The sequence below is a fragment of the Acanthaster planci genome, linkage group LG09 (assembly GCF_054643075.1).
Source record: "Acanthaster planci isolate LZ-2023a linkage group LG09, COTS_SCS, whole genome shotgun sequence".
NCBI classification, from domain to species: Eukaryota; Metazoa; Echinodermata; class Asteroidea; order Valvatida; family Acanthasteridae; genus Acanthaster; species Acanthaster planci.
This window is the reverse complement of record NC_141785.1, coordinates 123673-151233: the sequence shown is the minus strand read 5'-3', so window position 1 is coordinate 151233 and position 27561 is coordinate 123673. Positions and strand designations below refer to the sequence as shown.

The window sequence follows — 27561 nt, the reverse complement described above, 5'->3', positions numbered from 1 at the left end:
GGGGCACAATTTTCCTAGCAACAGAGTCTCCTTACGGCAAATACGCTTTGCTGGCTCACAAAATACTACAAAATGCATGTGTTACGGTCGTGTCACACGCTGAAAATAAAATGGACACTCCCCACCAACATGGTTCTTGTCAACCAATGAGGGGGTGCTTCTGGTCAAGGCAGTAGTTGGCAGCACTTGGAAGTCAGTCACTTTACTGGTAAGGGCCCAACTGAAAAGAAATTCTGTGTTTTGTGGACATTGCATCATTTGGAATATAAATGCATATAAACCTTCCTTGAAAAGGAGAGGGCCGGGCTCCTCGACCATTCCTTGGCCTCCCTAAAAGTTCCAGATGACATTCTTCAAACCATCACCATGCGAAGAGAATATACACATTCAACTACCCTTTTTTCTGAGACTTTTCATATCAAGGGCAAGGATTTTTGCATGGCCCTCCTTCTCACTGATAAAATTGTTGTTGCTTTGATATGTCATATTACATATGGAAGAAAGCCTTGGTTTAAATTATGTCTTCTGTGCTGTTCAGTGCATACGACTTCTTACCTTCTCAAAAAATTAGAACTTGTAATTTTTGTCTAATGAAACCCTTGTTGTCATTGCTGTTAGCGCATTGTTGTCCTTTTTTGTTTGCAGACAAAAAGGTTAAGATTTCTTGGAATGAATTTAGTTCAGTTAAATTTTCTTTGAGGAAGGCATTTGTGTAACGCTCTGATTTCATTAGATGGGCTGATATTCATGATATGGTACCAAGACATTCTTATGATGGTTGTGTTCACCTTGCTGAGGGAAGTTTTTTGTTAGCCTTGAGACCGAGTTATGGGGGACAGAAATGCCCCTGTAGTGTTTTTAGTTCTGGCAATGCCATGTTTCAGCACCTGCTGTCCCCATTACTGCAGAACAAGATAGTGTGGTTGTGTGTGCGGTTAAAGATGTTACTTTGATTTTTAATTTGCTTTTTCTTTTCTGGGGGGTGTGTATTTTGTACAAATTAAAGCCCTGTTTATTTTTCAAAAAGTTAAGTATATTTTTTCCTACTTTGTTTCATGAGATATACAAAACGTATTTCAAAATACGCATCTCATAACACAGGCTTGCAAAATCCTACTTTACTGTCTGAAAGTGCATTCTATTTAATGTGTTTGTCTAAGAATGACATGGAGTGGTCGCATACCGCCCTCTTTGGCGTAGCTCCACCAATCCATGACGTGAGGTAGTTTTTCACGGAGTTTTTCTGTTACCCTATATGACGTCACAGCAGCATTGTCCGCGCTACACACGCAACATGGCGTCGTACAGTGTACGGTGAAATTTGTGTGCCTTCTTCTGCCGATAACCTACAAGATCAATCCTCCACTTGTCGTTTATCGCTTACACTTCAAACCTAGCGAAGAGTCTATTCACTTCACATTGGAAATATGCAATCAGTTTTGGTTTACGGGCGGCATTTTGCCCGTTGCGTCATGGGGTACTTACCTTACGATGCATCAGCGAGCGTGGAGCTACCTGGCCGGCGTACCGCACGGCGGAGAATGCGGCTTGTTACCGCTTCGTGCGGTTTCTCCAAGGACTCGGCTGCAAATAACAACAGGCCCGGCCAAGTGTTTAAAAAGGACATTTTTGGCGATGATGCCTGTTTCGTTGCCAAGTATAGAAACTATGATGTTTTAGGTAAGGTATACAACCGGCTAGCCCCACTAGTGTGGCACGGACTCTCACTCCCGATCCATCCTTAGCCACACATCGTGACATCCGTATAGGCCTACGCAATTTTGTGTCGACGTAGGCCTACTGAACATTTTCGGCGGACCCACTTATCATCGTGGGCGCAATTTCTTTTGCACACGGACATGGTCCTTGACCTTTCCGCTTTCTAAAATCCATTTATTGAATGATTTCACTCACGTTATTCAGGTATTTTCCAGTCTTTTTGCCTTTATCCATTCAATCGAGACGTCTAAACTGCTGCCAAAATTTTGGAAGAGCCCATTGGTACATGTAGTATCTTATCGCTCAGTCCGTGTATTACATATGTCTTGACATGGAACAGCCGTTGAGATGATGAAGGGTCAAGTGACGTAATGTTCAACGACCTTATTTTAAAGATGGCGACTGAGAGAGCGAGCCTGTTAGATTGAATGGATAAAGGCAAAAAGACTGGAAAATCCCTGAATAACGTGAGTGAAATCATTCAATAAATGGTCTTTAGAAAGTGAAGAGGTCAAGGATCATGTCTGCGTGCAAAAGAAATTGTGCCCACGATGATAAGTGGGTGCGCCGGAAATGTTAAGTATGCCGACACGAAATTGCGCATATAGATGTGTGGCTAAGGATGGATCGGGACGGATGTGAGAGTCCGTGCCTCACTAGTGCGGCTGACAACCAGCATTTTCCATGTTTTCCATTGATTTAAAAAAAATTATGATAGGGTAGGCCTAACCATGGCCTAACTAGTGCCTAGGCCCACTATGCCTATCCAAGTTTCCTTTCGTCATTTCAAGTCAGGAGCCAATGTGTTGCGGCATTGTTAGGCATCCTTTTTTTAGCTGTAGCTTCTAGCATTCACACTTTTTGGGAAGTTGTAATGCTAGCATCAGCCCTGCCGAAATTACTTTGTCATGGGGCTATGTTAAGAAAATAAAATAATCCTCCGGGCATACGAAAATAGTTGAGCTAGTAAGCATACATGGGAATTGGTCATTGACCCCAATGTTCGTGCAGTGTTGTGTGATTATCTCTGTGTTTCCAGAAAATTGTTAGCTTGATGGGAATTAGGAAGGAATTTCATATGTGGGCACCACTAATTTTTCCCTACAGTGATAAATGAGCCATATGAAAGCAATAACATGTCCTAAAAGATCAAATTTGGGGGTGAAAATATTGTGGTATTTACTTCAGACCAGTCCTAGATAGGGTTTATGCAGAGGCAGACAGGGTGTCATGCAGGGTCTGTACAGTGTGTACATGGAATTCTTTCCCAAAGTACATGTACATGTACATTCCACCTTTGTTCCCAAATGTTTAAAAGATACATATATGAACATGATGAATCGACCATGCACCTCTTTCTTGTTAAAAGATTTGTGTGATCTGTGAATAAAAGCTGAATTCCAAATCTGCACAGTGCTACCACCTCCCCAGAAATGAGAACAAACAACAGAGGACACACAGACATGATGGGACAGCTTCTAGAGGAAAGTTCCATAGATGGATGCCACTTGGCACCCTGTGCACAAACCCTGTAAGACTGGTCTGAAAAATTATAAGTGTTTACTTTTTACAGTAGACAACTTGCTATTTTCCCTCCTAAATTGAACTTTCCTGGACATGTGGTTACTTTCTGATGGCTATTAAGTCACTGTGGGGAAGAATTACTGACGTCCTTATAGGGAACTCATCCCCCCAAGATTCTAGTAGAATTACAATGTACATGTAGTATTGGATGTACAGAGCACTCCGCACAATTAGTTGATCTGCATGATCGGTCAGTTGTGCTTTGCTGTCAGTCAGTTTTACCAGAAATCTTGGACTTTCCCCTTTTCTAGTGTTTAAAATTCAAAAGTTGTTCATCGTATTCATGAAAAAAGAATTAGAAAAAGAAGGTTTTTGGCTCACTGTGGACAGATTGCACTGCAGATCGTCGAATCTGATGCGATGGCGTACATGTAAATCGCCTGATTCATGTTCTAACCCTAAGGATCCACAAGGGTGTACATGTATGTAAAATCATAAATGAAATCAGAGATTTGGGACTGTTACAAAGGTACAATGTACATGTACATGCGATTGTATATATGTACATGTGATTGTACATGTACATGTGATTGATAGTATCAGCTACCGAAGTTGCTTTTTCATGGTTATGGAAGAGTGCTCTGAAAAAGAGGAAGTCTGAGATTTCCTACAGGATTGACTAATAATGCAGTGCAATTGATCCTGCATAGTCTACAGTACACCTATCGTGTCCAACACCTTTGCGTGTATGAAATGTTTGCCCTAAAAATTGTGTAATTGTGCTGCACCCATATGGGGGTAGACAACTCATTCATTCAGTGTACAGTTGTCTGCACTCAGGCAAATCTACAATTGTGAGTAATTGCAAAATCTGAAATGAACCAAAGTACCATCAAAAATAGAAGAACTAGGTTCTGCCTGTCTTGTTCCTGTTTAATCCCCCTGTGTCCTTGGTTAGGGGTTAACAGGAGTGTACAGTGTTGTTAATTGCCCCCCACAAAAATGGCCGTGCAAAACTACAGCTGGCACAAAACACGGTGAAAGCCCTGGGCCAGTAAGTTCCTGTCACTTTCACTGTGTTCCCTGATGCTTTTTACATTTTTGCCAAGTCTCGAGCTTGCTACAGCCTGTTCTTCATTTGCATCAGCATCGGAGCTAAAACTGTACTGAAACCATAGGGTGATTTCTATTTAGAAATAATAAATCAACATCCATTTCATTGCCAAAACTGACGGGTAAATCTTGTTCCGTTTATTTTTGACTGCAAATTTAAAAGGAATATCAACTTTAAAAGAGCACAAAGTGCTGTACTTTCACTCAAATAACAACCTGCCTGCTGATTAACATCCATAAAATGTTAACATTATACAGTGTATGTTGAAATACTTGTAGAAAGGTTATACCCGTGGAAAAACACTGCTGACATGCCTGGCCCTCTTTATTGTTGTGTGTCAATTACATTTACTTGCATACATACTAAATACAAAGTTTTTGCTAATTTATGCCATTTCAACTCTCACGTATGTTCATGCCCCTCAGTTTGTGCGCATGCGTACTGAATCCCACTAGAGCCAGAAGCCTGTAAAATGGCCCTTGACTCGGACAGGAGGACCCCAAAAGTAATCGATCAACATCAAGCTCAGAAAAAGTTGTTTGCCCCTTATTTCCATACCGATTAGTATTTAAACACTCAAATTTTGATAACTTGCACACTATAAAAATCCTTTTTCAGCCAAATTTTGCCAGTCTTTCTTAAGTACCTCCAAAGTAACCGAGTCAGAAGTTGGAAGTGAAGCTAACATTTTGAAGGGGATTTTTTTCAGTTTTGCCGAGTTTTCCCTGACATTTCTCTACTTGTGAATAGTGAGGAATATTATGAATGCTCTAATGAGAAAGTGTCATACAAGAAGGAATCCGTATGGATGATAATGGAAAGTTTTTGTTTGTGCCTGTTAGTCGGGCAATTTGACGTGATTGTACATATTAATGCAATGCAGTGGGCCAACTCATACCCAAACGCACTCGTATCTAGGGGTGTGTACATTTGCACCATGCCCCAAATCCGGACATCTCATTTTTGACCGCTGCCAAACTCAGTGTGGAAATTTGAATCCGCATGAAAAACAAACTGCATTTTAGACAAATGGCTTTCGATCTTAAAAAAACTAACTGATAGATACAAAAATTATCAGTCTGCCAGACAATATCACTGGTGATCTCAGGAGGGGAATTCAACAAAAGTGTGAAAATTGGGCACTAAGCGCGAAAAGGGTCCCAATAAAAAACGAGCTGAATTTCAAATAACAGTTTTCTTCCTTGAAGTAATAACCTTTTTGTACATAAGAGTTTCTAGTCTTTCATGTGGCATCAAAGTTATTTGATGGTAAACTCGGCAAAATTGTGAAAATTAGACACAAAGCTAAGTAAAAAACAATGATTTTTCATAATTATACTTTGAGAAATGGGTTCACAGGTACGCCATGGAATCAATCTCTTTTGGGCGAGGTGTGGTTCTTAAAAGAACCGATGAATGTTAACTCAACATTTTGGCCAGTGTGCTCTGGTGGTTGTAGCTAAGACAGGGGATATAGGGGATCCCATGGAGGTCCCAGCTGTCTGCTCATAGAACTGGTCTTGGAACTTGAAGTAGCAGGAAGAAACGCTGAGGCGGATGAGGTCGGCGATCTGGGCGGAGGAGAGAGCTGTGCGGTCAGTGAGGGAGGAGTCGCTGTCCAGTCGATCCTTGGCAATCTGGCAGGCTTCTTCGGTGGGAACATTGGTGAATAGTGACACCACGTCGAAGCTCACCATGATGTCTGTTGGTTGGAGTGACAGGTTTCTGAATGCGGCCAAGTATACATCGGGGAAACTGGCAGGAACCTCCCCACCAGACTCCAAGAACACCACTGGCACGGCCAAGTTGGCCATCATCAAACATGCACACTCCACAGACCACTGCATTGAATTGGACAACGCAGAACTCATCACCCCCATCCAGAACTGGCTTCCAAGGAGAATCCGAGAAGCCACACAAGTGTCACACACAAGGAGTCACACAACCTGTGAATCCCGTTCCACTGCTTCCGGATTACCTTTATAACCAGCTTTCCACTCCAGTGCGACACACTCTCCTGAGGACAGCCAGAGCACAATGGCCGAAACGTCGAGCTAACACACAGTGGTTCTTTTAAGAACCACACTTCGCTCAAAAGAGATTGATTCCATGGTGTACTTGCAAACCTGTTTCTCATGTCTCTTCCACCATGCAAAGCTTCACATCTGAATTATACTTTGTAAAAAATTGACATTTTTCATTTTCATTGATTTTTTCCAGCAATCTCTTTCACCAGAAGCTAGTAAATCTTACCATTTGATAGACTCGAGGTCTTCAAGGGAAATGGCAGTACAATTTCCCACATGGGTCACCACTGATATACGTCGTCTGCTATAATAATTTTTCAGGCCGACGACCATTATGTCACTATTGCGCATGCACGAATACACAAACTAAATGCATGCACAGTCTATGGGGATTGAACATACTGTTATGACTGTATGTGCTCTATACATGTACATGTATGTACACTTTACCGGATTAACCATTACCTTGAATTTTTAATGAGGATTCATGTACCAACAGGAGTCAGGTTATCATACATGTACTTCTGAGGGCTTCTACCTCTGGCCTATGGTACATCAAGCCTCATTGAACACATTCTGCCAAGTCTCGTATCCATTAGTCTAGAGGTAAACGATACATGTATGCGATGCAGTGAGATGTGTGGCACAAATCTTGAACAAGTGACTTGCAACACAATGTTTACGGTTAATGTTAATAAAGTTCAGTTTAGTCGAAGACTAGGTGTCGGAATCTTTGGTTGAAAATGGTACTGCACCTGGGATAAGTTTACTGTAGAATAATACTAAGTTCAGTTGGGTAAGGTTTCCATTTATTAACCGATTAGATAAGTAAAAATGATGAGAAAAATGCCCTCAAAGTGGCAGAAATGAAGATGACTTTTTTTCTTAAAAAGCACTTTTATTCTGTGATATTTGCACTGTTTAACTTCAGAAGTGTCGTAAAAATTAACAACATGCATTGGTGGTCCCACATTTCAATATCAATCTGGAAATCCGTTCCTTTCCCCATTCCATCTCTTTTTTTGGTCTTTTTTTTTTACAGGTTAATCCACCATAGCCTAAGCATGTGCTCAGTTCCATTTTGTTTTGCAGGAAGGCCATACATTTTATTTCCAAGATGTTTTTGTTTATTGAAGATGTTTATAAATCTGATTTGACATGATTATAGTATTGTATGGTCATGTATGGATGAGAAGATTTGGTATAGTACCTACATTTCTTTGTGTGCCAGGATGTGTATGATGCTGCAGTGCTAAAAATTTCATCTAAATTGTAACTCAAACAAGGATGCCTAATCCTGCCTTGCCTAAACTTGAAGGTCAGTTCAATCATTCCAAGATGACACTGATAGTGTGCCAGTTCCCCGGTACCCTGCCAGCTATGAGTGGAATCCTAGTCCATAATGTCAGCGGTGTTTACCCGGTCAGTCTGATTGGAAAAATGATCTGGGGGCTGGCATGGTACAGAGGAGAAACTGGTACATTACATTAATGAAGAAGGTGCCTTGATGCTGCAGTATTTGTAATGAGAGTCAGGTGTTAAGACGTGTGGGCATAAATAGTGTTTTGAGTGTTCAGGTCGATATAATAGGCTGGGTGTTGGATGACTGCATCAAAGGGCTGTGTGTGGAAATAGATGATATTGTGTAAATGTTAGAGAAGGTCAGGGTCTGTGTAGTTGTCACGAATGCTATAAAAAGGCCCATGCTACATGTATGTGATTTTTACTTCTTGTAAATGTTCCGTGGAACCAGCTATTCAAGTTTTGTTGTGGCATTTTATAGGCATTTTGATGCCTTTTCTTTTTATGCTCATGCAAATTTTGCATATTTACCAGCAAAGTTTCACGCTCTCAAATTTGTTTTAATTTTTTTATATTTTGGAGTGACAGATTTTGTTTACATGGGGATTTGTTTTAATTCATAACAGTAAGTTGGTGAACAATAATTTCTTGTAGACTTTGAATTGATGAATTTTGGGTTGAATGGATTCACAGTTTGAACAGAACCCGTCCACTGATGAAATACCATCCTTGTAAAGACATCAAAGCAGTAAGACATTAAGACAGTTCAGGTTAGTGTAGTGGCTCTTTCCTCACCTTCCACCTCTGCAGCCCGGGTTCCAATCCCACCTAGGTCAGCATGTGGGTCTTCCCTGGAATATTCATTCTGGGTTTTCCTCCCACCTCTAAAACGGAACATTTTGTAATTTCCTTCTTGTCACTTCATCCTGTAATTGCCACTAACTGCACGGCTGGACAAACAGATACAATCAATAAAGAAATCTGAAATCTGATAATAAATGACAATGCATAGTTCTTTATCACCATAGTCTCCAAGTGCTTCAGGACCCATATTCAGTGGGCCATGAGGTCAGTTTTTCTACAGCAGCTTGGAGTACGGTACTGCGAGTACAAGGCAGTTTGATATCTGCCCTCATGGGTACCCATTTAGATACATGTACAGTAACACTCCAGGATGGAGAGAAGCAATTGTTTTCCTTGGCCAAGAAACACAAGCATCCTGCGAACAGGATTTGAACCCACAACCCGTTTCATGGGAGTCAAATAGCAGCACTGTTGAACCATGCTACTCTAAGGTGCAAATACCAGTAGGCACAAACATGAACCATGTTTTGTGTGCAAGGTGCATGGCAGCAGTAGTGCTCCATAGCCATAAACCTCTCATCCCATTTTTCATTGTTCAGCAGGGATGAGATTTGTCAGGATTTTGTCGTCAGGAAATCCTCTGGATTTCACGAGGTTTGAAACAATCTTTTTAAAACTTCTGGCAATGCCAAAAGTTACCCTCAAGGATGTGTGGACATGCGCCACAATATTTATCAGGGCAGTTGAAAAAAAACAGGGAAAAGAATGGAAATGTGGGTACTGGTGCCTAAACTCAAGAGTCGTACCTTCACACATATTTTATGGGTGTCATTAAAAATTGCAAAGTTGAAGAAATTGCTGGAAAAAACCCACCCCCAGCATCCTTTTTGGGTACGAAAATCTGATGTTAACTTGGTTAAATTCACTCTAACATAACAATTTGAATTCTGTATACTAAAGACACTGTTGCTGTACCATGTGATTCAGAGCAAGTGTTTGAAGAGTAAAATGATTTCGGTTGCACCATGTATCAATCTCTGTCTTGAGTCTGTGTGGTTCTGAGAAGAACCGGGGAATAACTCGATGTTTCGAACGAATTCTGATTTTTATGTTTATTTGCAGTCAGGTAATTAGTGCACCAGATTTTATTCAATTTAAGTCACAAATGGCTTATTTGAATGGTACATGTATGTCCAATGTGACTTCAGATAAACTTTGAAAAAATTAATGGCTTGTGACTTGAATTTATGGAGAAATGACTTGTGATTTGACTCAATGAAAATAGCTCGATCACAACTCTGAATTCAAGTGGCCAGAGCTGAGCATAGTCTAATCCTCACAAGTCAATTACTTGTGGTCATTCACTTCTACCAGGACATGGAAGTCAACTCACCAGCTACTGAGTATTGTTATTGTTCATCTCTTTACTTCGTGAACTGACTTAGTATCAGGTAATTTGTAGACTCACTTCTGATTGACTTGCTTTCCACACTAGTGCTGAAACATTGTACACTTCAAGCCTTGCACAGACTTATCCGCCCCGAGCTGAAGTGCATCCCCAATCGGCAAATGAAAGACAGGTGGTTACAAAAGGGATCGTGCACGCATCCTGCATGTACGCAAAGACCATACATACATGTAAATTAGTTACGCGAACTCAGCATGCAGCGCGTCCAATGGGCATATAATTGTGCACCTCATGGCGCACCTACATGTATGCGGTGGGTAGCAAAAAACACGCCCTCTCTTGTTTTGCTTGGAGCGGACAACTGCATGCATGAATAATACTTGGAGCTGTACACATACATGTTCCCACAAGCATCAAGACATGTACATGTAGTCTATCCTTTACAGTAGCCAAGTTGTCCTTGTAATTAAAATGATACCACATGTAATGTACATATATCTGTACATGTCACAGTATGAAAAGTCTAGCCTTTAGGCCACTATTTTTGTGTACATAATGCCCATGTACATTGAAATTGTACCAGCAATGTCAGTATTCTTGATAAAATAAAAACATTGATGTACATGTAACAGTTATGTTACTGGTATTTCCTTGTATTTTGTATATGTGTACGTGCTGTACATTCTGATTGACTACCTGTATTTAAATTTCATCTCTGTAGATATAGTGCAGGACTTATTCTTACAGAGCGCTGTCATTGATCAACGCAATCTGACATACGAATTGTACATGTATGTAACTTACAAAATACAACTGCTAACTAAACATTTGCCTGTGGTAATAGAGGCCCATAGCGGGAAAACCATGTGGTCAAAGGGCAACTCAATGCCTTTTGATCATCAAAAATGTATGGCCATAGAAGTTTAGTTATTCAGACATATGGTGAACTTTTTGGCCAATTCATTAACTGCAATTTGTACTCAATCACTTGTGTTCTATATGTCATGTTAAATGCAGGCAGTAGATATGATACACAATGAACAAAACATAATGTAGCCAGATCTGAAAAAAAATGATATCACTTAGCATATTGTGGAAGTACATCTATATGTACATGTACTTGGAAGTGATAATCAAGATTTACTTTGTGGAGTGCCTGGCCACTTTGTGAAATGTGCTGATGGCATGCACAGGCTAACAGCCAACATGGCCAAAGTGCACCCAGTAATATTTTGCTATTACAGAACTTGGCAGAAAGGCATACACATAGGTGTATCTGTATACATGTAGTTGATACATTGCTCATCAAGTCTTCCTGTGTATTGTTAACCATGGCCTTGAACTCACAGTGGCCCAGCAGTATACTGTAAACTGTGATATTCACACAATAGCTAAGGGCTTTTTGTGCAGTGTACTCTGTGCAGCATGCATGTACATGTACACCTAATTGATTTCCAATGTGGGAATCTTAAACCCAAGGATAATGTCAAGATGCAAAGCGTGTCAGAGTGTGTAGTGTACAAGAATAATGGATTCCAGTTCAGGGACTTTGTTTGACTGTTGTTAAAAATGTATATTTGTAACCAGCTGTGTGATGTCTTTGTAAATTGTCAATAGGTTTATACATGTATCTTGCCTCATTAGTGTGCACAAGGTCTGCACATATTGGAGTGTATGCAAATTCTGCTCTGTAATTTGACAAGTTACATGCACAGAACAGAACTTTCAACCTCCAAGCATCTCAAAAGTCCCCCATTCAGTACAGTGTATGAACACATTGCTGGATTCTAGTACATTTAGGGATGTGCATGTACCATACATGTACATATGTGTCTACCAGTGCATAATTTAAGAGTACTGGAGGGATCTTCCTTACTGATGTATTTCTTTAATATCATTGCAATCCTTTTTTATTTTCATGCTGAGGGGTTTTTCTAAAACATAACGATCATTTTGAATCCAATTTTATGAAACTCGGACACTCTGTTTTCATGAAATACCCCATCTTTGTGAGACAGGTCAGCTAAAAACTGGTACTGTTACCATGCTAATGCACATCTACGTACATGTATTCATGTAGGCCAAAGTGCATAAATTCATGAAAACATGTAGAAATGACCATTAAAACAAAACCCTGCATCAGGTTGTTTTGGAACTTCACAGAACAAATATCTTTACATGCATGTTAAGTTCCAACAAGATTGGGCGTGAGATAGCCCAGATCTGGGGGAGGAGGGAATTCCAATCTACATGTACATGTACTTGTATAATGCATGTGGGCTTACAAATGTCTGCAAGTACCAGTATTCGTTATGTAGACTAGCATCTAATGGCTGCAGTTTGAAATAGCATCCGTGCATCTTTGGAAGCAACTACATGTACATGTACCTACATGTAGCGCGTTGCTGTTGTGTATCATTAATACATACCTACTGTATATTTCTAGTAATGTACATGTAGCCATAGCCATTTCATTTGGACATGGCTGTGGAAGTAATTATTTTTGTATTATATCAAATGAAGCTTCCCTCCTTGAAAACCTTAGTCTCTCTCTTTCCTTTGCTTGCAGGTGTAGCAGATGGTGTTGGTGGCTGGAGAGATTATGGCATCGATCCCTCTCAATTCCCTAGTCAGCTCATGAAATCGTGTGAAAGACTGGTCCGGTTAGGTCACTTCAATGCTCTGTCACCGGTAGCCATCATAGCCACCAGTTACAAGGAACTATTGGAAAGCAAATCTCCGTGCATAGGTAAACCGGTAGAGATTTTTACCTGTTTTGTGTGACATTTTTAAAGAAAATAATAATGCAGTGAAGCAGTGTACAAAACAAGGTCCCTGGGACTTCAAATTAAAAATTTCCCTTGTTGCTACAGTACGTACCTTGTACATTCATCATCAGAAACAGAAAATACACACTTGTGTTCTGAGACTTTTCCTTGTCATAAATATGTCTTTGTGTTACCTATGTTCTTCTTTACCTGTGCTTGAATATATTCAGCTTGTCTTTCACAGCAAATAAACATTCTGTTATGGTTGAAAAAAGTCCACGTGGGAATGCAGGGTAGATGGAAACACATCTTAACAGTCTGTACCCCGCTGGCCTAGCAGAGACAAGGACAGCGTGAATGGCATTTTCTCCAGGTGTTCATGTTAGACTTGCGTGAGGCTGGAGGTTTATTGGTGCCCTGATAATGGGCCAACAAGTGCATACATGGGCAACGTAAATTCTCCGTGTGGCCAGGTGCTGTAGTAACAATAAAACACTTGTGTGTGCAAAGCTTCAGTATCTTTCTTGAGCAGGGGAGATACTATACATTAACATTTCCAGTGTAGATCCTGAAAAATCTCTCATTGAAAGCTTTTAAAGTGATTCCTTGTGCAGTTTTAAGGCCAGGTCATGCTCCAGGTAAATATAAAAGTGATGCAAATTTGACATTGTGGAAGATTTTGTATATCAAAATTTTGTTTGAGTTGAAATATATTCAACTTTTGCAAATTTGCCACACGAATATTTGCATTTGTGTTTGCCTTCACTCCAGCTATGAACCAGCCTTCACAAAGATCCCACCAGGGAGTACTTTACATGTACATGTTGGGCCTATAGCCTTCCCATTTAAGTTGCTGCAGATGATGCTGGACATCATTGAGTTTAACAGGCTTCTGCTTCTGCTCACCTCAAGCTGCTTAATAGGCAGGCAGTCAAATCAAGTCCAATCACAGTGACCTTGACCTTTGACCTTAACTGATATCAAAACTTTTGGGATGACCCTTTAGCCAACTTCCACATGAGAAAAATGTAGGTACCTGTGTATTAGTAATGTTAATAACCATGTTGGCATTGATGTTGAACCTATTTGACCATAAACCAGTGCAAGGATGGTTGTTAACTCTTCACCTGGGAAAATCAGGTGACTGCTTCAGTTCAGACCAATATATCCGTATGTCAAGATGGACAGCAACAGCACCAGACTGTAATCGGGCAACCTCAGTTTTGACGCCACTACTACAGTGGTATCACAATCATGTGCCTGTGGTATGCACATACATGTACTTGATACTTTCACAAGGTGTTACAGTTATTGTGACTCTTTAAGCAGTAATGATATTACCATGGGTAAAGGTACAGTTACGGATGTTTTGATCAATGGCAAGTGAAATTTAAAAGATCAAACAATGTGTACATGTATGTACATGTACCTACCTACATGTATGTGGACAGGTAACCGGTAACCAAAGAGGCCTTGAATGACTTCACAATACATGCTGTTCTGCTTGTACATGTACACGCTGTACATGAACATATACTGGAGATTGGGAATCAACAATATAACAGTGTGAACCATCTACTAGTAACAAAATGAGTCGCAAGTTACCAGAACATTAGTGTCTGCATGAATGACTTCTCCAGTTATAGTTTTAGGGAACAGTCCAGTTTAAGCTTGCCATTTATGACGGATTGTGCAAAATAGCTCATGTACATGTACACAGTGAAAGTTTTGTGAACTTTTGCGTTTTCATTTCACCCCTGCAGTTGCAGATGCACATGTGATCTCTAACCATATTCTCCAGCAGTCGATAGAAATTTTCCATGGTCTTAACATATGCACAGAACACATAAAATGCAATCCTTACAGATTAGCTTGAACAATAAAATAAAGTGATAATGAAATGACACCACAGGGTCATAAAGTAAAATTACCGGTACATGTCGAGTGCACATGTGCATGTACATGTAGGTTTACATTCCTCCTTTGAAATGCCATTTCAGACCATATTTGCATAATTAAATGTACATTGTGTATGTGTGAGCTGCAGGTGACTGTCTAAAACCAGGTGACTAGCTAAAACCTGATGACGGACCTGACATTCTCTTTACAAAATCAGGACACCCTGTGAGGCAGATCATATATAATATATGGGCATAGTTGACTTGAATAACCTTTTATTCTTCCAGTCCCTACAGTATGTGGGGGCTTTATTGCCTTGTACCGGTGCATGTTCAGTGCATATGTAACTGCCTTGTGCATGAACTTGCTTGGTCTCTATAATGTAAGCAGAGGTCCATTATCCTTTTTAAAAAGAAAAAAGAATGTGCTCAGGTACAACCCATCGTCTTACAAGGCCAGAACCTGATACTTCAGTACTACAGGTACATGCAGATGTAATTAGTATGTGTACTGTACAGCTGCTGTTACATATGTATAATGTGGCTACATTCTGTACATACTTGTTATATATAGGGGTAGGGAGATGATACCCTTGGCTGGGCTTCACCTCAAACCACCATGGGCCCTCATACTGCAGGCAAACCAATGTACGTGTACATGTACCTTGTTACTGATCATGCAGAGTGCTGCTGACTTCAGGCACCTAAATGTGTGCATCCTGGTCACATCAGTTTGGGAGAGTGTCCATTCCAATGCACTAGAATGAAACAGGCTGAATGAATGGGCACAGTGAATAAAAAAAAACATGCCTATTGCAAGCAGCCTTAAGTTACTTAACAGACATTGAAATGAAATCCTCTCAAGAAAATTGTAAGTTGCCCATTGAATCATGTTGACTGTGAAAAGCTCTGCAGTTTGAAAAGTACGGGACATAGGATAACATTAGTGTTGCGTGTGGAACCACTGTACTTTTCATAAATTTGTAGTGCAGAAAATGTGTAGCTTCATACTGGTATGCAGGAGGGGTCTGGTTACAGTTGGTCTTGTGTGTGATTGGATGGAACTTTCTGCTTCTGATCATCTTGTTGTGAGTATCCTGTTTGGCTGATGAAGGTGTTGTTAAATGCCAGCAAGCCTCCAACTCAGAAAGCAACCATACAAGTGACTGTAATTCGGACTTTCAACAGGATTGGAATCGTCTGTAGACACAGGAGTTGCATCTTTTTAATCTCAAATGTAAGATACTACGTGTACTGGCAAAGTTACTTTAACATGTTCATTGATTTAAATGTGAGACAATTTTTACTTACATACTTGACAGAGCCTGTTTACATTTCCGAATAAAATAAAGTTGGATACTGTTAGTACCAGTGAAAATTAGTATTCATTTTGTTGGTGTGCAATGAAGACTTCAGACAGGTCCATATGCACACACTTACATGCATAAAGTGAGGCATGCATGAAACATTTGTGATTGCTTTGTTCACCTACTGTAACTTTTTGAATAGTTCCAGCATTGCATAGACCATTTGTGGACTGCCGCTGTAGCCTTAATGGACTCCAGTCTCGTGAATTGATTTTGCCTGGAGCCACACAGTATGTGCATGCAATAATTCTGCATGCTCGGCACAGGCCAACACTTGTTCAATTGCATTGGCTCTGTCTGATTGCATTAGTATGTGTAAAGCTCAATCAACTAATGTTAATGTAGGCCTTACCTACATGTACATGTACATGTACATGTATTTACAATACCATAACATATTGTAAGACTACTTTCAATTTTACTTGTCAAATACCTCTAAATGAACGTGATAATGCAGGACTTTGTGTTGGCCGCCATGTTTACTGAGTACATGTTATTGAACTTGACCTACCTGCATCATATTGAAGATGGGAGGTACAATGTAATCGATTGTGCACTTGTGTTAAATTTGAATTTCTATTGGTTTGCTTCCTGAAATCTTCCTTGTTTGAGTAAATGTGTCATATTGTAAAACATTACAACAAACATCTCAAAAACAATGTTTTTAACCCATGGGTACGCGTACCAGTGAATTATGCATAAAAATGAACACATGTATACGTGTGATTACCATACAAGACCAAATATTCTCAGTTCTGAAGTTTTCCAAAGAAGTATTCCTGGGATGATTACATGTACATGTACGTCAGCATATATGCCCCCTCGATGGTGACCTTTTCCAAGTTGATGGTGCTGTGATGTACATGTACATGTACTGTGTATTATTAGAAAATCTCTTTATAGTTAATTAACGGAAAGCCTGCACAATTGACATTTGAGTGAAGTACCTTTGCATGTACATGTACCTGTGTGATGTGCAAGCACACTGTACATGTACATGTATGTCAAGTGATGTGTGTTTATACTGCACATTAGCGTACATGCCACATCATCATTTCTTGACTCAGTGGCACAGGATCTCGTCTGGAAAATGTATGCTTTCATGGAATGGCCGCTCTATGAAGAATTAAACCATAGCAGAACGTTACGAGCATTCAGTAGGCTTTATTGCTTTGTTTTTCCTTGCTATGATAAACAAGACAGTGCATACACGTACTGTACATGTAACTGTACAGTAGTTAATTGCTTTAGTTTGTTGGATTGATCCTGGGTGATGTTGGGTCCATTTCCGTTATGGTCAAAATGGTTAGAACACTCCATCTGCAGTCAGAATAATGTTTTTCTGAACTTTGAGAAACAGGCATGCTATACACATTTCTTCCTCATCCAACATTTTTCCAGTGCATTGTACATGTTGTATGGTAGGCCACAATTTTGTGAGTTTGTCATAGAATTTGAAAAGGTTCACATTCAGGAAAAAAATGGTTTGCATGGTAAAGTATTGTTCTTTTGGGGTATAGCATGTACATGATCCTAAGTTATTTATTAGAATATTTAATTAGAATATTTGCTATTTTTTTCTTATATAAACGTCATTGTTGGAATGACTTGGTGTAAATGTAAACAATTCATCGTCACAGTAAAGGATTCAAATGTTCAGCACATGTAAGTCTTTCGTAGTGTATGTGTTAATGGCACAGTGGCCAGATTTGTGAATTAATAATAGGGAGATTTGGTTGCTATGGAGATTGTGTACATGAACATGGCGCAGTCCTGGGTTAATGGAAATTGACGTCTAATTTTGTGGGCTAGGCACAAGTTGCAGTGATAGCAAGTTACACAGGTATCACGTACATACACTTACAGAGCATGCATGTTACATGTACATTGTACATACATTGCACTGTACTGGTACATGCATATATTAAACGTCTGGCACCCATTCACTGGCAAGTTGCTACTTGCTCTTTACGTTCTTCATGTATGCATTATATTTATTGTACAATTTTATGGGGGCCAACTTGGTTATTGGTGTTAAAATCTTGCAAACCTTTTTGTTTTGCAGTATTTTGGATGCAAGACTATGTGCATGTAGAGTGAAGACGTTACTTCACATTCATGACATTAGGCTTGCCATCATAAATTTGTTTTTGTGCAAAGAATGCACCTTCGTGTTATTGTCCATACTGTTCAATCTGTGTAGATTGAGTCAGATTCTCAGCAGAAAGGTCGAGGGAGGATTATGTATATGTATGTGTTCAAACAAAAAAGATCGAGCCCAACTTGTGAAATTGTATCCAGTGCCTTTTTTGCATGTAACCTCAATGCATGATGCCTTGCCTGTAGTAGTGAAACTTGTTAAGTACATTTACAACATCCTCAATGATGAATCAACTCATTCCAGTTGTAACCTCTCATCTTGGCACTGTCCCAAAAGGCTGTGACAGTTATACATCACTAGCTTGGGTCTTTTGGGATACATTCAGTGTGCATTAGTTGTGCAGTAACCGTGCTGTCTGATTCTACTTATTCTCCAACAAGAAATAACATTTGTGGAAGATTTCAATTGATCAAATACAGCACATGTGCATTGCATGTAAAACTTATAGTTTTCTATTTTGGTTCTAGTGTTGTTTACTTTACTGCAATACCTGACACGTCTTTAGATGCAGCCTTTTGAGTTTGGAAATGTACATTTTGGTCTGAAGTTTGAAAATGAAAAGTCACAAGGTGAAATAAGAAACGAAAATGTTAAGCATCCCCACTGTACCCGCTTCCTTGTAGGGGGCCACCTCAGTGTTTGTTTTTAACTTTTTAAAAAACTGGTTGAAACAGCAAAAATGTCAGCTGATTGATCGAAAAATAAAGTACTTGCAAGCCGGAACTTCTAAACTAACGTTAGACTCAGTTGGTGTCTTCATATCACACCTGTCTTTGAATGTTCGCATATGGCTGTGGCTGCAACTTGCGCACACTGGTATGGAAGTGGCAGCCATCTTAAAAATAAAAAAAGACTCCGCCTTCTCCCTGTGTTTCAAAAACCCTGACACTAATTTGTTTTTTTTACTTAGCCTGATACTGTAATACATCATGGAGGGAGGAATAATGCAGGTGTAGGCACTTATCATTTGCTTTAAGTGTCACCTTGTAAAGTGAGAATGGTCGCCACTGTTCATGCATGTACATGTACTTCTGCTGAAATGGCAAGATGCCTTTGATTTCCCTATGGGCACTTCAACCTTTGGTTGAGAGTGCAAGTTTGCCACCAGGGTCCACAGTGATTGTCCTGTAGGTGACCCTCAGAATTCCAGTGAGGTAGCCAGGTCTCCACTTGACATCCGGTTCTCCTCCACTTCCCACCAGTATCCTGGATCTGGATTCATCCGTGGTAGCCAGCTGAGATATTGCTAATGGGTTGACCACGTGGGAAGGGGCCCGTCTTGGCATTTCAAATGAAAAACAGTTGGACAGTTCTGCCTGATGTTACATGTAGCCAGGTATTGTGATGGTTGATGGTTGTGGCATTCTTTGGATATCAGAATATCTCCTGCAAGTTGTGTAACCTTTTGAAAGGTCTCTGGGAACATTTAAACACTGTCACAGTTGTGTGTACACAGTTGTGCTAGCGTGGCATACATGTAAGGTTGGACTCCCAGGCATCCAAACAGCATTTTCCCCTCTCTGGAAAAGCCATTTCTTAGGCTTGTTGGGGTCAGGGCAATCTGTGGCAAAATGAAGAGGAATAGTCCAGGAAATCCTTTAAAAATACCGCTTGAAGGAGTTATCGTAGTGGATGAAAGAGGAGCACATTCCCCAAGTTTCCTAAAGCACAGGAGGACAAAGAAATGCTCACTGCATATGACCAACAAGCAGGCCTCCACAGTGTGAAGGAGCCAATTTCTTTCAATAGGAAATTAGGACTGAGTTGTGAGGACATGTCTCTGTTCCCACAATGTGTTCGGTCCCCACAAAATACCCTTGGTGAAATAATGTGTGTTCATCCCCACAACTATGGAACAGGCATACCCCACCTCAAAGCTTTACCCCAGTAATGGCCGTGCACAGCGCACTGTGCAATAATTGATTCTTGTTTTGCTATACAAGTGATGTTTGGCCAACCTCTGCTGATTTTATTAACCTTAATGGAGAAAACCCTCCAATGGCCTGACAGCTACTGGTAGTTGAAAGATCCATGGTACCGATACTTAAATTTTCCACAGGCTTGAGGCAAAGCTTAGACTTTGACTTGTAATGGCCTGGACGGCAAGTTTTATGTTTACAGTCAAATTGCACTGGATAGTCTGTTCAACTTATTTGATCTCTGGCAGGTTAAATTTTTCAGGCAACAAATTGTGCAGCTGGAAGGTAATTGGAAACCAGATTAACCGTATTCAGTATAATTCTGCACCAGTAAGCCATTACAGCTCAGATGTTCCTCTCCTGGCTTGACTGGCAAGTGCAATGGTCAGATCAAATCAATGCCAGAGGACAGAGGAGTTGCAAAGTGGTAAAGTCACTCAGATTACTTTAGAAATGTTGTTTTTCTCAACACTTTTATTTTAATTTTGTCTTCCTGTATACCTCAGGTAGCAGCACGGCGTGTATTATCATCATTGACAACGAGAGCAAGACATTACACTCAGCCAACCTGGGCGATTCTGGGTTTCTGGTGGTCCGAGGCGGTAAAGTTGTGCATCGATCCGAAGAGCAACAACATTACTTCAACACTCCCTTCCAGCTATCAATAGCGCCCCCAGGGTTAAACACAATTCTCAGTGACAGGTACGAACTTAATTGACCACATAGGTTTGGACTAGCAAGTTCAAATAATTTGTCTTGTGCACATCTGTGTGTGCTCACCATTATCAAAGTCCTGACCTTTCCACGTACCTTTTGAATGGTACATGTACATGTATATTGAGATACCACACCTGTAGGTGCTGCTTGTAGGTGCATGGGTGTAATGAGTAATTATTGGGAATGAGAAACACATGTGGCCATAGGCCTGCATTTAGTCTTCTGTGGTTGTGGCCAATTTTTAAGGAAGTTGAACTCAACAAGACTCAAATTTTGATGTTACATTCGTCTGATATTTGTTTCATTTCAGTCCCGAGTCAGCTTCGAGTTCAAGTGTGCCCATCAAAGTTGGAGACGTCATCCTGATGGCAACAGACGGCCTGTTTGATAACATGCCAGAGAGTCTCATCCTGAAAGAGATAAGCAAAATTAAGGTAAGAGACAGGGTGTGGTGTAATACAGGGTGTCAAGAGGGGTAGGGGAAATGCACGTATTTGCTTTAATGTAACGGATGGCCAATTTTACATCAGACTATCTTGGTGGTTCTCTGAAGAAAGTTTGCCCCCCCCACAAAGAAAAAGATAAATTGAATGTGGTCAACAAAATTACAAAAATACTACCTCAACTTTCATTTCCTTGGAGAAGTCATGGACAATAATATTTAGTTGCAAAGAGAAGTGATAACAAATGATATCTGTTCCTCTGGGGGAAAAAAGCATTGCATCCAGTGAATATAGTGGAATTCAATAGCTAGAATCAGAAGCGATTACTGCGGTGAAACAATGCTTGTGTGTGCCCAAGTGGTACTCACACATTACCAGTGCATGCCTCTTCGACCAATGGGGTGTCATGATTGGCTAAATGCACACGTTTGTGAAGCTGAAGAGTCTGTGTGTGTGTGAACAATAGCGAACAATAAGGTGCCCGATTGGCAGAGGGTCCCCAATTGACAACTGTGTACAAAACATATAGGTGGTCTTCTAAAAAAGTACAAACAAAAAAGGAACAATAGGGGGTCCCCAGTTGCAGGCAAATACACACTTGTGTGTGTGTGCAGTGCCACTGCAGTTATGGCGCCTTATTGGAGTAGTCTTCTCATGATGAAATGTAATACTGTCAAGATTGGTCGATGCTTTACATGGCTTGTACCCTTGAGAGGGATGAACCGAATTAAGATGCTAATCTACAGCTTCCTGTTGTTTTTGTCTTCAGGATCAGACAATAAGTAGTATACAAAGTGCGGTCAGTGCCATAGCAGAAAGAGCCCGCGAGTTTGCCTATGACCCCAACTACTTGTCACCATTTGCTGAGCATGCCAGGGAGAATGGAATGGAATTCTTAGGTTGGTAACAAATTTGGATCACAATTGGGTTGCTTCTCTTAATGTGAACTGAAGAAGAAACTTGCCCCTGTATCTAGCTTCAGTTTCCACATCAGATGAAAGGTTGTGCTCTCGGCTTTAATTTTTATCTTGTAGCTGACTTGCTTTTTTGTTTATAGTTTGTAGCTGATGTTATTTGCTGGTTATCAAAGGCAACAAAAACAGAAACTGAAGATATGATTGAAAGACCATGTCCAAGTAGTACACATCACAAGTATGATTGTGAATGACCTTGTTCATATTTCAGTACATCATACGTACACATATGTTGCATATTCATGTCTTTTCTGATTCTCACACTTTGTGAAAGTCAAAAGGCAATACAAATGCATGGTGATTTTCTTCACAGTTAAACTTGGGATGCCATGTGTAACACAAGTGGTTGAAAACTCATTAGGTTCAATAAAGTATTCAGTAGAGACCAGTGCATTTTTTTTTACAGAAGGGAAACAGAATTTAATTTTACATCAGTACAGTGTTTGAGAAAATGTGGAAAGAAGCGAGAATATTTATTAGGGAGGGAGTTAAAGTGAAGAGGGCAGACGAAGCCGAAAAAGGTGCATGTATTAAAGACAGAAACCAACAGAGTCTCCTGTTCCTGATGCAGATTGAGCGGAAATGTTCGGCTGTGTAATCAGGTCAGGCCTGGCCAATCAGTGCCGGGGCCCATCAGCGTCTCATGACACTGCAGCTGATGATTCAATTATTGCATGTTCATGCGTCATAGCAGGGGACTCCCCTATTAAAACCCTGCTGTTGAGAAACTGAAGGGAGGGGGGAGAGACTGTATGTGTAAGAGACTTCCCTGGGACCTCAGAAATCTAGACCTGGCAGGTCTAGGTATCCAGTCCACATGATTTGCACAGGTTTAAGTTGGGAACCCTGCCAATGTGCTACTGGTTTCCATGATTGTTTCATCCATACTGCTTCATGTGATTGGATGTTGTAAAGTGTGTGTGATGCAGCCATGTTGTCATCGTGGATGCATTTTAAAGTCTGAAATAAACTTGTAAAGTGAAGCTGTCAGAGTAGAATGTCTTTGAATACCGTAGAAAAAGCCTTCAAATAATACAAGAGCAAGACTGTTAATGATGAACTTGGATGTTTTGTTTCGGACAATTGTCAATTCTTGTCTTGTTTTGACTTCTTGTCTGAAAAGGTGTTTATGAATGGGATAATAGTGTGTTAGAACTGGTTTAAACATATTGTTTAAACCAGGCTGTGGGTTTGTTCACTGATGTTTAACCCAGACTTCAGCATAGCACCATTATCAGCAATCAGACCCCTAACCACTGTTCAACAATGCATTCAAAGGGTCCATGTGCTGACTTTTCTAAGATGCAAATTTTGTGTAGCTTTTTATTTCTCCCAAATGCATGAAATTATGTGATTATCATTTCGGTGAAAGTGTATTGAACTTTTTTTTTTTAAACATTGAAAATTATCCACACTTTTCCTGACAACTGGGGGTGCCGTTGCTGTAATATCATTCTTGGAAGACACTTTTCAATATGGGGGTTCTGTGCTCAAATTTACAACCCAAAGTGCTCACTGAAAATATTTTGACAAAACGTTATTTACTGACCTACATGTACATTCATGAACTGAAACAACAAATCATCCAAGGAAAGCAACTTTAAGAATGCCTAATATCCAAAATTCTGGCGATTTGTGGTGCTGAAATAAATAATATTGAGGGATTGAGGTACATTTTCATGTAAAATACATGTTTGCTAAATGCTCTGAAATACCTTGTTAGACGACAAAGTAAGAAGTTGGAATAAGTCGGATTTCATTCCAACAGTTCCAATGCATGGACCTTCAAGTTTGAGACTGACTAACTGGTACGTTGTACCTCCTTATGTAAAGATAACCCTGAACCCTAGTTCCTGAGGTTGTATAGTAAAATCATATTGAAATCAGAGGATTGAGGACTGTTAGGGTTAATCTTTGATCATCCTTCAAAATCTGGTATTGAGGAAAATTGAGCCCAACTATTATTGCTCTGTACAGGGCTTGATGCCCCTGGACAGTTCAAATGCAAGGATTGTGCACATCAGTGGTTGATTTCAGAGGACTCAAGGGAGATTTTTTACAAAAATGCCATAGGAGTTGAGTTTTAATAGGAAGTTATTCATCACTTGTCAGTACTGAAGAGTGAAGTCATTTGACATTTGACTTGTCCCCCAAAACATTCTAACGTACATGCACCTTTACCCTCTACAACCTACTCCACTGGATACATCTCTGGATGTGTTGTTTCCTGTGGGTAAATAACTCCTGCTGTTTGACATTGATATTTACCACAAAGGGAGTAAAGTTGCATTGTGCATGATAATGCCTGATCAGTCTTGATATCTGGCCAGGTTATTCTCCCGTAGATGAAGACATTCCTGCCTGTTCTGTCCCTCTTGACAAAGTATCCTGTGATTCTTACCTGCCTCTCATTTTTTTGTCCTGTTTGCACTCCAGGAGGCAAGCCAGACGACATCACTGTACTACTCTCAGCCGTTTGCTATGCACAAGACATTGATTCATAACGTATAGCTCAGGGGAGCCGGACTAGTCTCCCTACAAGTACCTGACGATATATCCCCTGCATCACCGGATAAGGCTTGTCATAAAGACTAGGTCATTCCACACCACTGATCCCATCCACAAAAACAAAATCTGAAACGGACCTCTCTTTGAATTTGTTGATGTTTGTAGAGAGAGGGTTCACCAAATGCATCTATCCACTTTTTTTTCTTGAGATGCAAGCCTTTTCAGGCAGTCAATTGTAAGCGTTTCAAATCAGTTTTGTGCAGCAAGTCTTGATGTCATTAGGATAGGCATGACTGCGGAATGTAGGCGCCAGCGTTTTGCCCAGGGGCCAAGCAAACTTGGGGATTTAGGGAGCAAACCCTTATTTAACCAGTGGTCAAGCAGTACACCTCTCAATGTCTTAGGCTTGAGGGTGTGCTCAGGTGATAATGTGCATTGTTGACATTGAATATTAAATCTTGTGTTTAGTCCCAAGACCGCATGGCCAGCACACATAAAAGAAGGGTTTGTGCTGAATTTGACTGGCAATTTGCAAGGTCTTTCTAGAGAGTTTCTTAAACATTTTGACTGTGTAGCATCCCACCTTCTTAGAGTGATATTCGTGCCCGAGTGAAGTGTGGTCCCCTCTTCTGTACAGGCACCTTGTGAAAACCAGTATACCCTTTGGTTTGCCAGTTAACAAGTGTCATTACTAGCCGTGCAATAAGGTAACAGTTCATGGCATCTCTACCTGTGTACCTTTGCTTGGCCTTTCTGCACATTTACATGTGAAACCAAGTAGCCACAATCCTTTCAGCTTCCATGGGTAGCAATAACACCGAGATGGCCTAATATATCAGATCTCTTGGAAACTTTGTGATATGAGGAGTACGATGGCCTAAAAGGGACATCAAAAATATGAATTTTATTCATGCCATAAAAATTCCTTCTCAAAATAGATGTTTTTTCTGACATTAAACATGCACCATCAATTTTCTTTGAAATATCCTAAATATGTGCATGGAGGTACATGTGGGAATGGGAACCTACTTTTTATAAGAAGGGCACATAAAATAATCATGGTCCAAAAACTGATTTCGAGGAAATTCATGAACACAATGTACATCTAACTTCAGTATTTGGTATTTTCAATACTTTAGCTTCAGAATCTCTGTCTCAGAAAACTCCTGCTATATTTTCATTTTCCTGCCCCAGGAACAACCTCTGTAGAACAAGGCAAAAAGTTCTGGATAGAAATTTCTGTCTGATTTCAACTTGAAAGGTTTCTGATTTACCCTGTAGCTTGACTTGAAGCCGGGGCAGAGCTGGTGAGATGGCAAATGGCAAAGGTGTCTGAGCCCAAGAGTTTCTCCCTCATTCCCTGAAACCTGCAGGAAATGTTTCCCAGTTACTGAATAGTTGATATGTGCATGGTGTGGTCATGATGTTTTGTGTGGATGTTGGATTCAGACCTAAATAGTATAAATATAGAGTGACCACGGTGTGTTTCCACTCAGGTAAAAAATAAAGTCAATCAAATATACTATCCTCCATGAGGAATCGCTGTTTAACCAAATGATGTACTCGAGATGTATTAACAAAATTACAGAATGAAGAAACTTGATTTGATTAGTTACTGCGTATGATGGGCCCCAGGATGGGTCCCAGAAACATTTTCATCAGTTAAATCTTTGCATATGTAAAGGGTAGAAATGCAGATCACAGGCTTCATGTATTGTAACCTAACAAAGGAGGGCTTAAGAAATAAAGTTGCATCACATGATCATACACATTATGTCCAGTTTAAATACTTTATGAACATGATCCATGTGAAGCTCTGCACAGGTTCACATGGATCATGCACAGGAAGTATTTAAACTGGACACGGTGTGTATGATCATGTGATGCAACTTAACAAGCTAACAAGATAGAACCAAGTCATCTGTTAGTGATGGCGCCCTCTCTTGTTTTCAGCATTTATAGGCTCTCTCACTCAGAGTCCATTGTCAATTCCAGTGTAGCCTCTCTTTAAGATTGGCAAGCGTGTTACGTAATGTGAGAAAGAGTTTCCCTGCAATGAGTACCGCATACAGAATCTTGCCGTAGGGGCTCTGTGCTCAACCACCCCTTCCAGCTGTGAAAATGAAAAGTTTCCATAAGTGGAGGCCATTTTCTTTGTTCACTCGGCTGAAAATTTGCCCTCCACACTTGGCCACTTGCCAACGGTATTATTCCACAAATAATTTATACAAGGTGTGGTATTGTTGTCATCCAGAAATAGCAACTGTTCAAAATGACAAGACACTACAACCAGTGTCCTTTTCAGAGTTGGACTTTACGTATGCTGATCCTTGATGGTCAGTGTGACATTTCTAAACTCTTGAGAAAGTGTTGCTGAGTGACATTTGCTACAATGCCTGGCTGAGTTCCATGGTCATTTGAGGGTTCTACACACCCTGAACTTCCATGGCCTAAGTTGCATGTGTTCTACCTCGGTGGGAATGACTATAGATGTTGCCTAGCACTCCATACAGAATTCACCAGAACATGTTAACAACAACCTTTCTACGACACAGGAAATCCCTGTATGTTCACATGTCATCTGGTGTGAAGTGATTAATGCCTTAAATGTGGATTGAGTAGACATCAACATTAATCTTACAGTGCCCTCAACCTCTCTGCATCCTCCTCTTCTGTGATTGGTTCCTACAGAGCCAATCATGTGAGAGGAAAGGGTTCAACTTCTGCAGCACAGAAGGGCTTAAGATTTACCCTCAGTCTCAAGAAACTACCATCGTTAGCCCTTAAAGGAATAGATTGAGTGTACGTCCCGCCATCCCTCATGTAACCCAAAGTCTGTGAAAGTCTTCACAGTGCGGCGTTCGTGAAATGGTCTGCATAATTGGATGTTTCTGTTCGAGGACCATTG

General features: G+C 40.4%; 1 protein-coding gene across 1 annotated transcript; it reads left to right on the top strand.

Moving 5' to 3' along the window:
- Positions 1-1254: 1254 nt before the first annotated feature.
- Positions 1255-26422, top strand: pptc7 (protein phosphatase targeting COQ7). Its single transcript, XM_022240600.2, has 6 exons — positions 1255-1680; positions 12468-12647; positions 20518-20713; positions 21039-21162; positions 21941-22070; positions 24582-26422. The coding sequence occupies exons 1-6, from the start codon at positions 1428-1430 to the stop codon at positions 24647-24649; spliced, it is 951 nt and encodes a 316-aa protein (XP_022096292.1). The 5' UTR covers positions 1255-1427; the 3' UTR covers positions 24650-26422.
- Positions 26423-27561: the final 1139 nt, after the last annotated feature.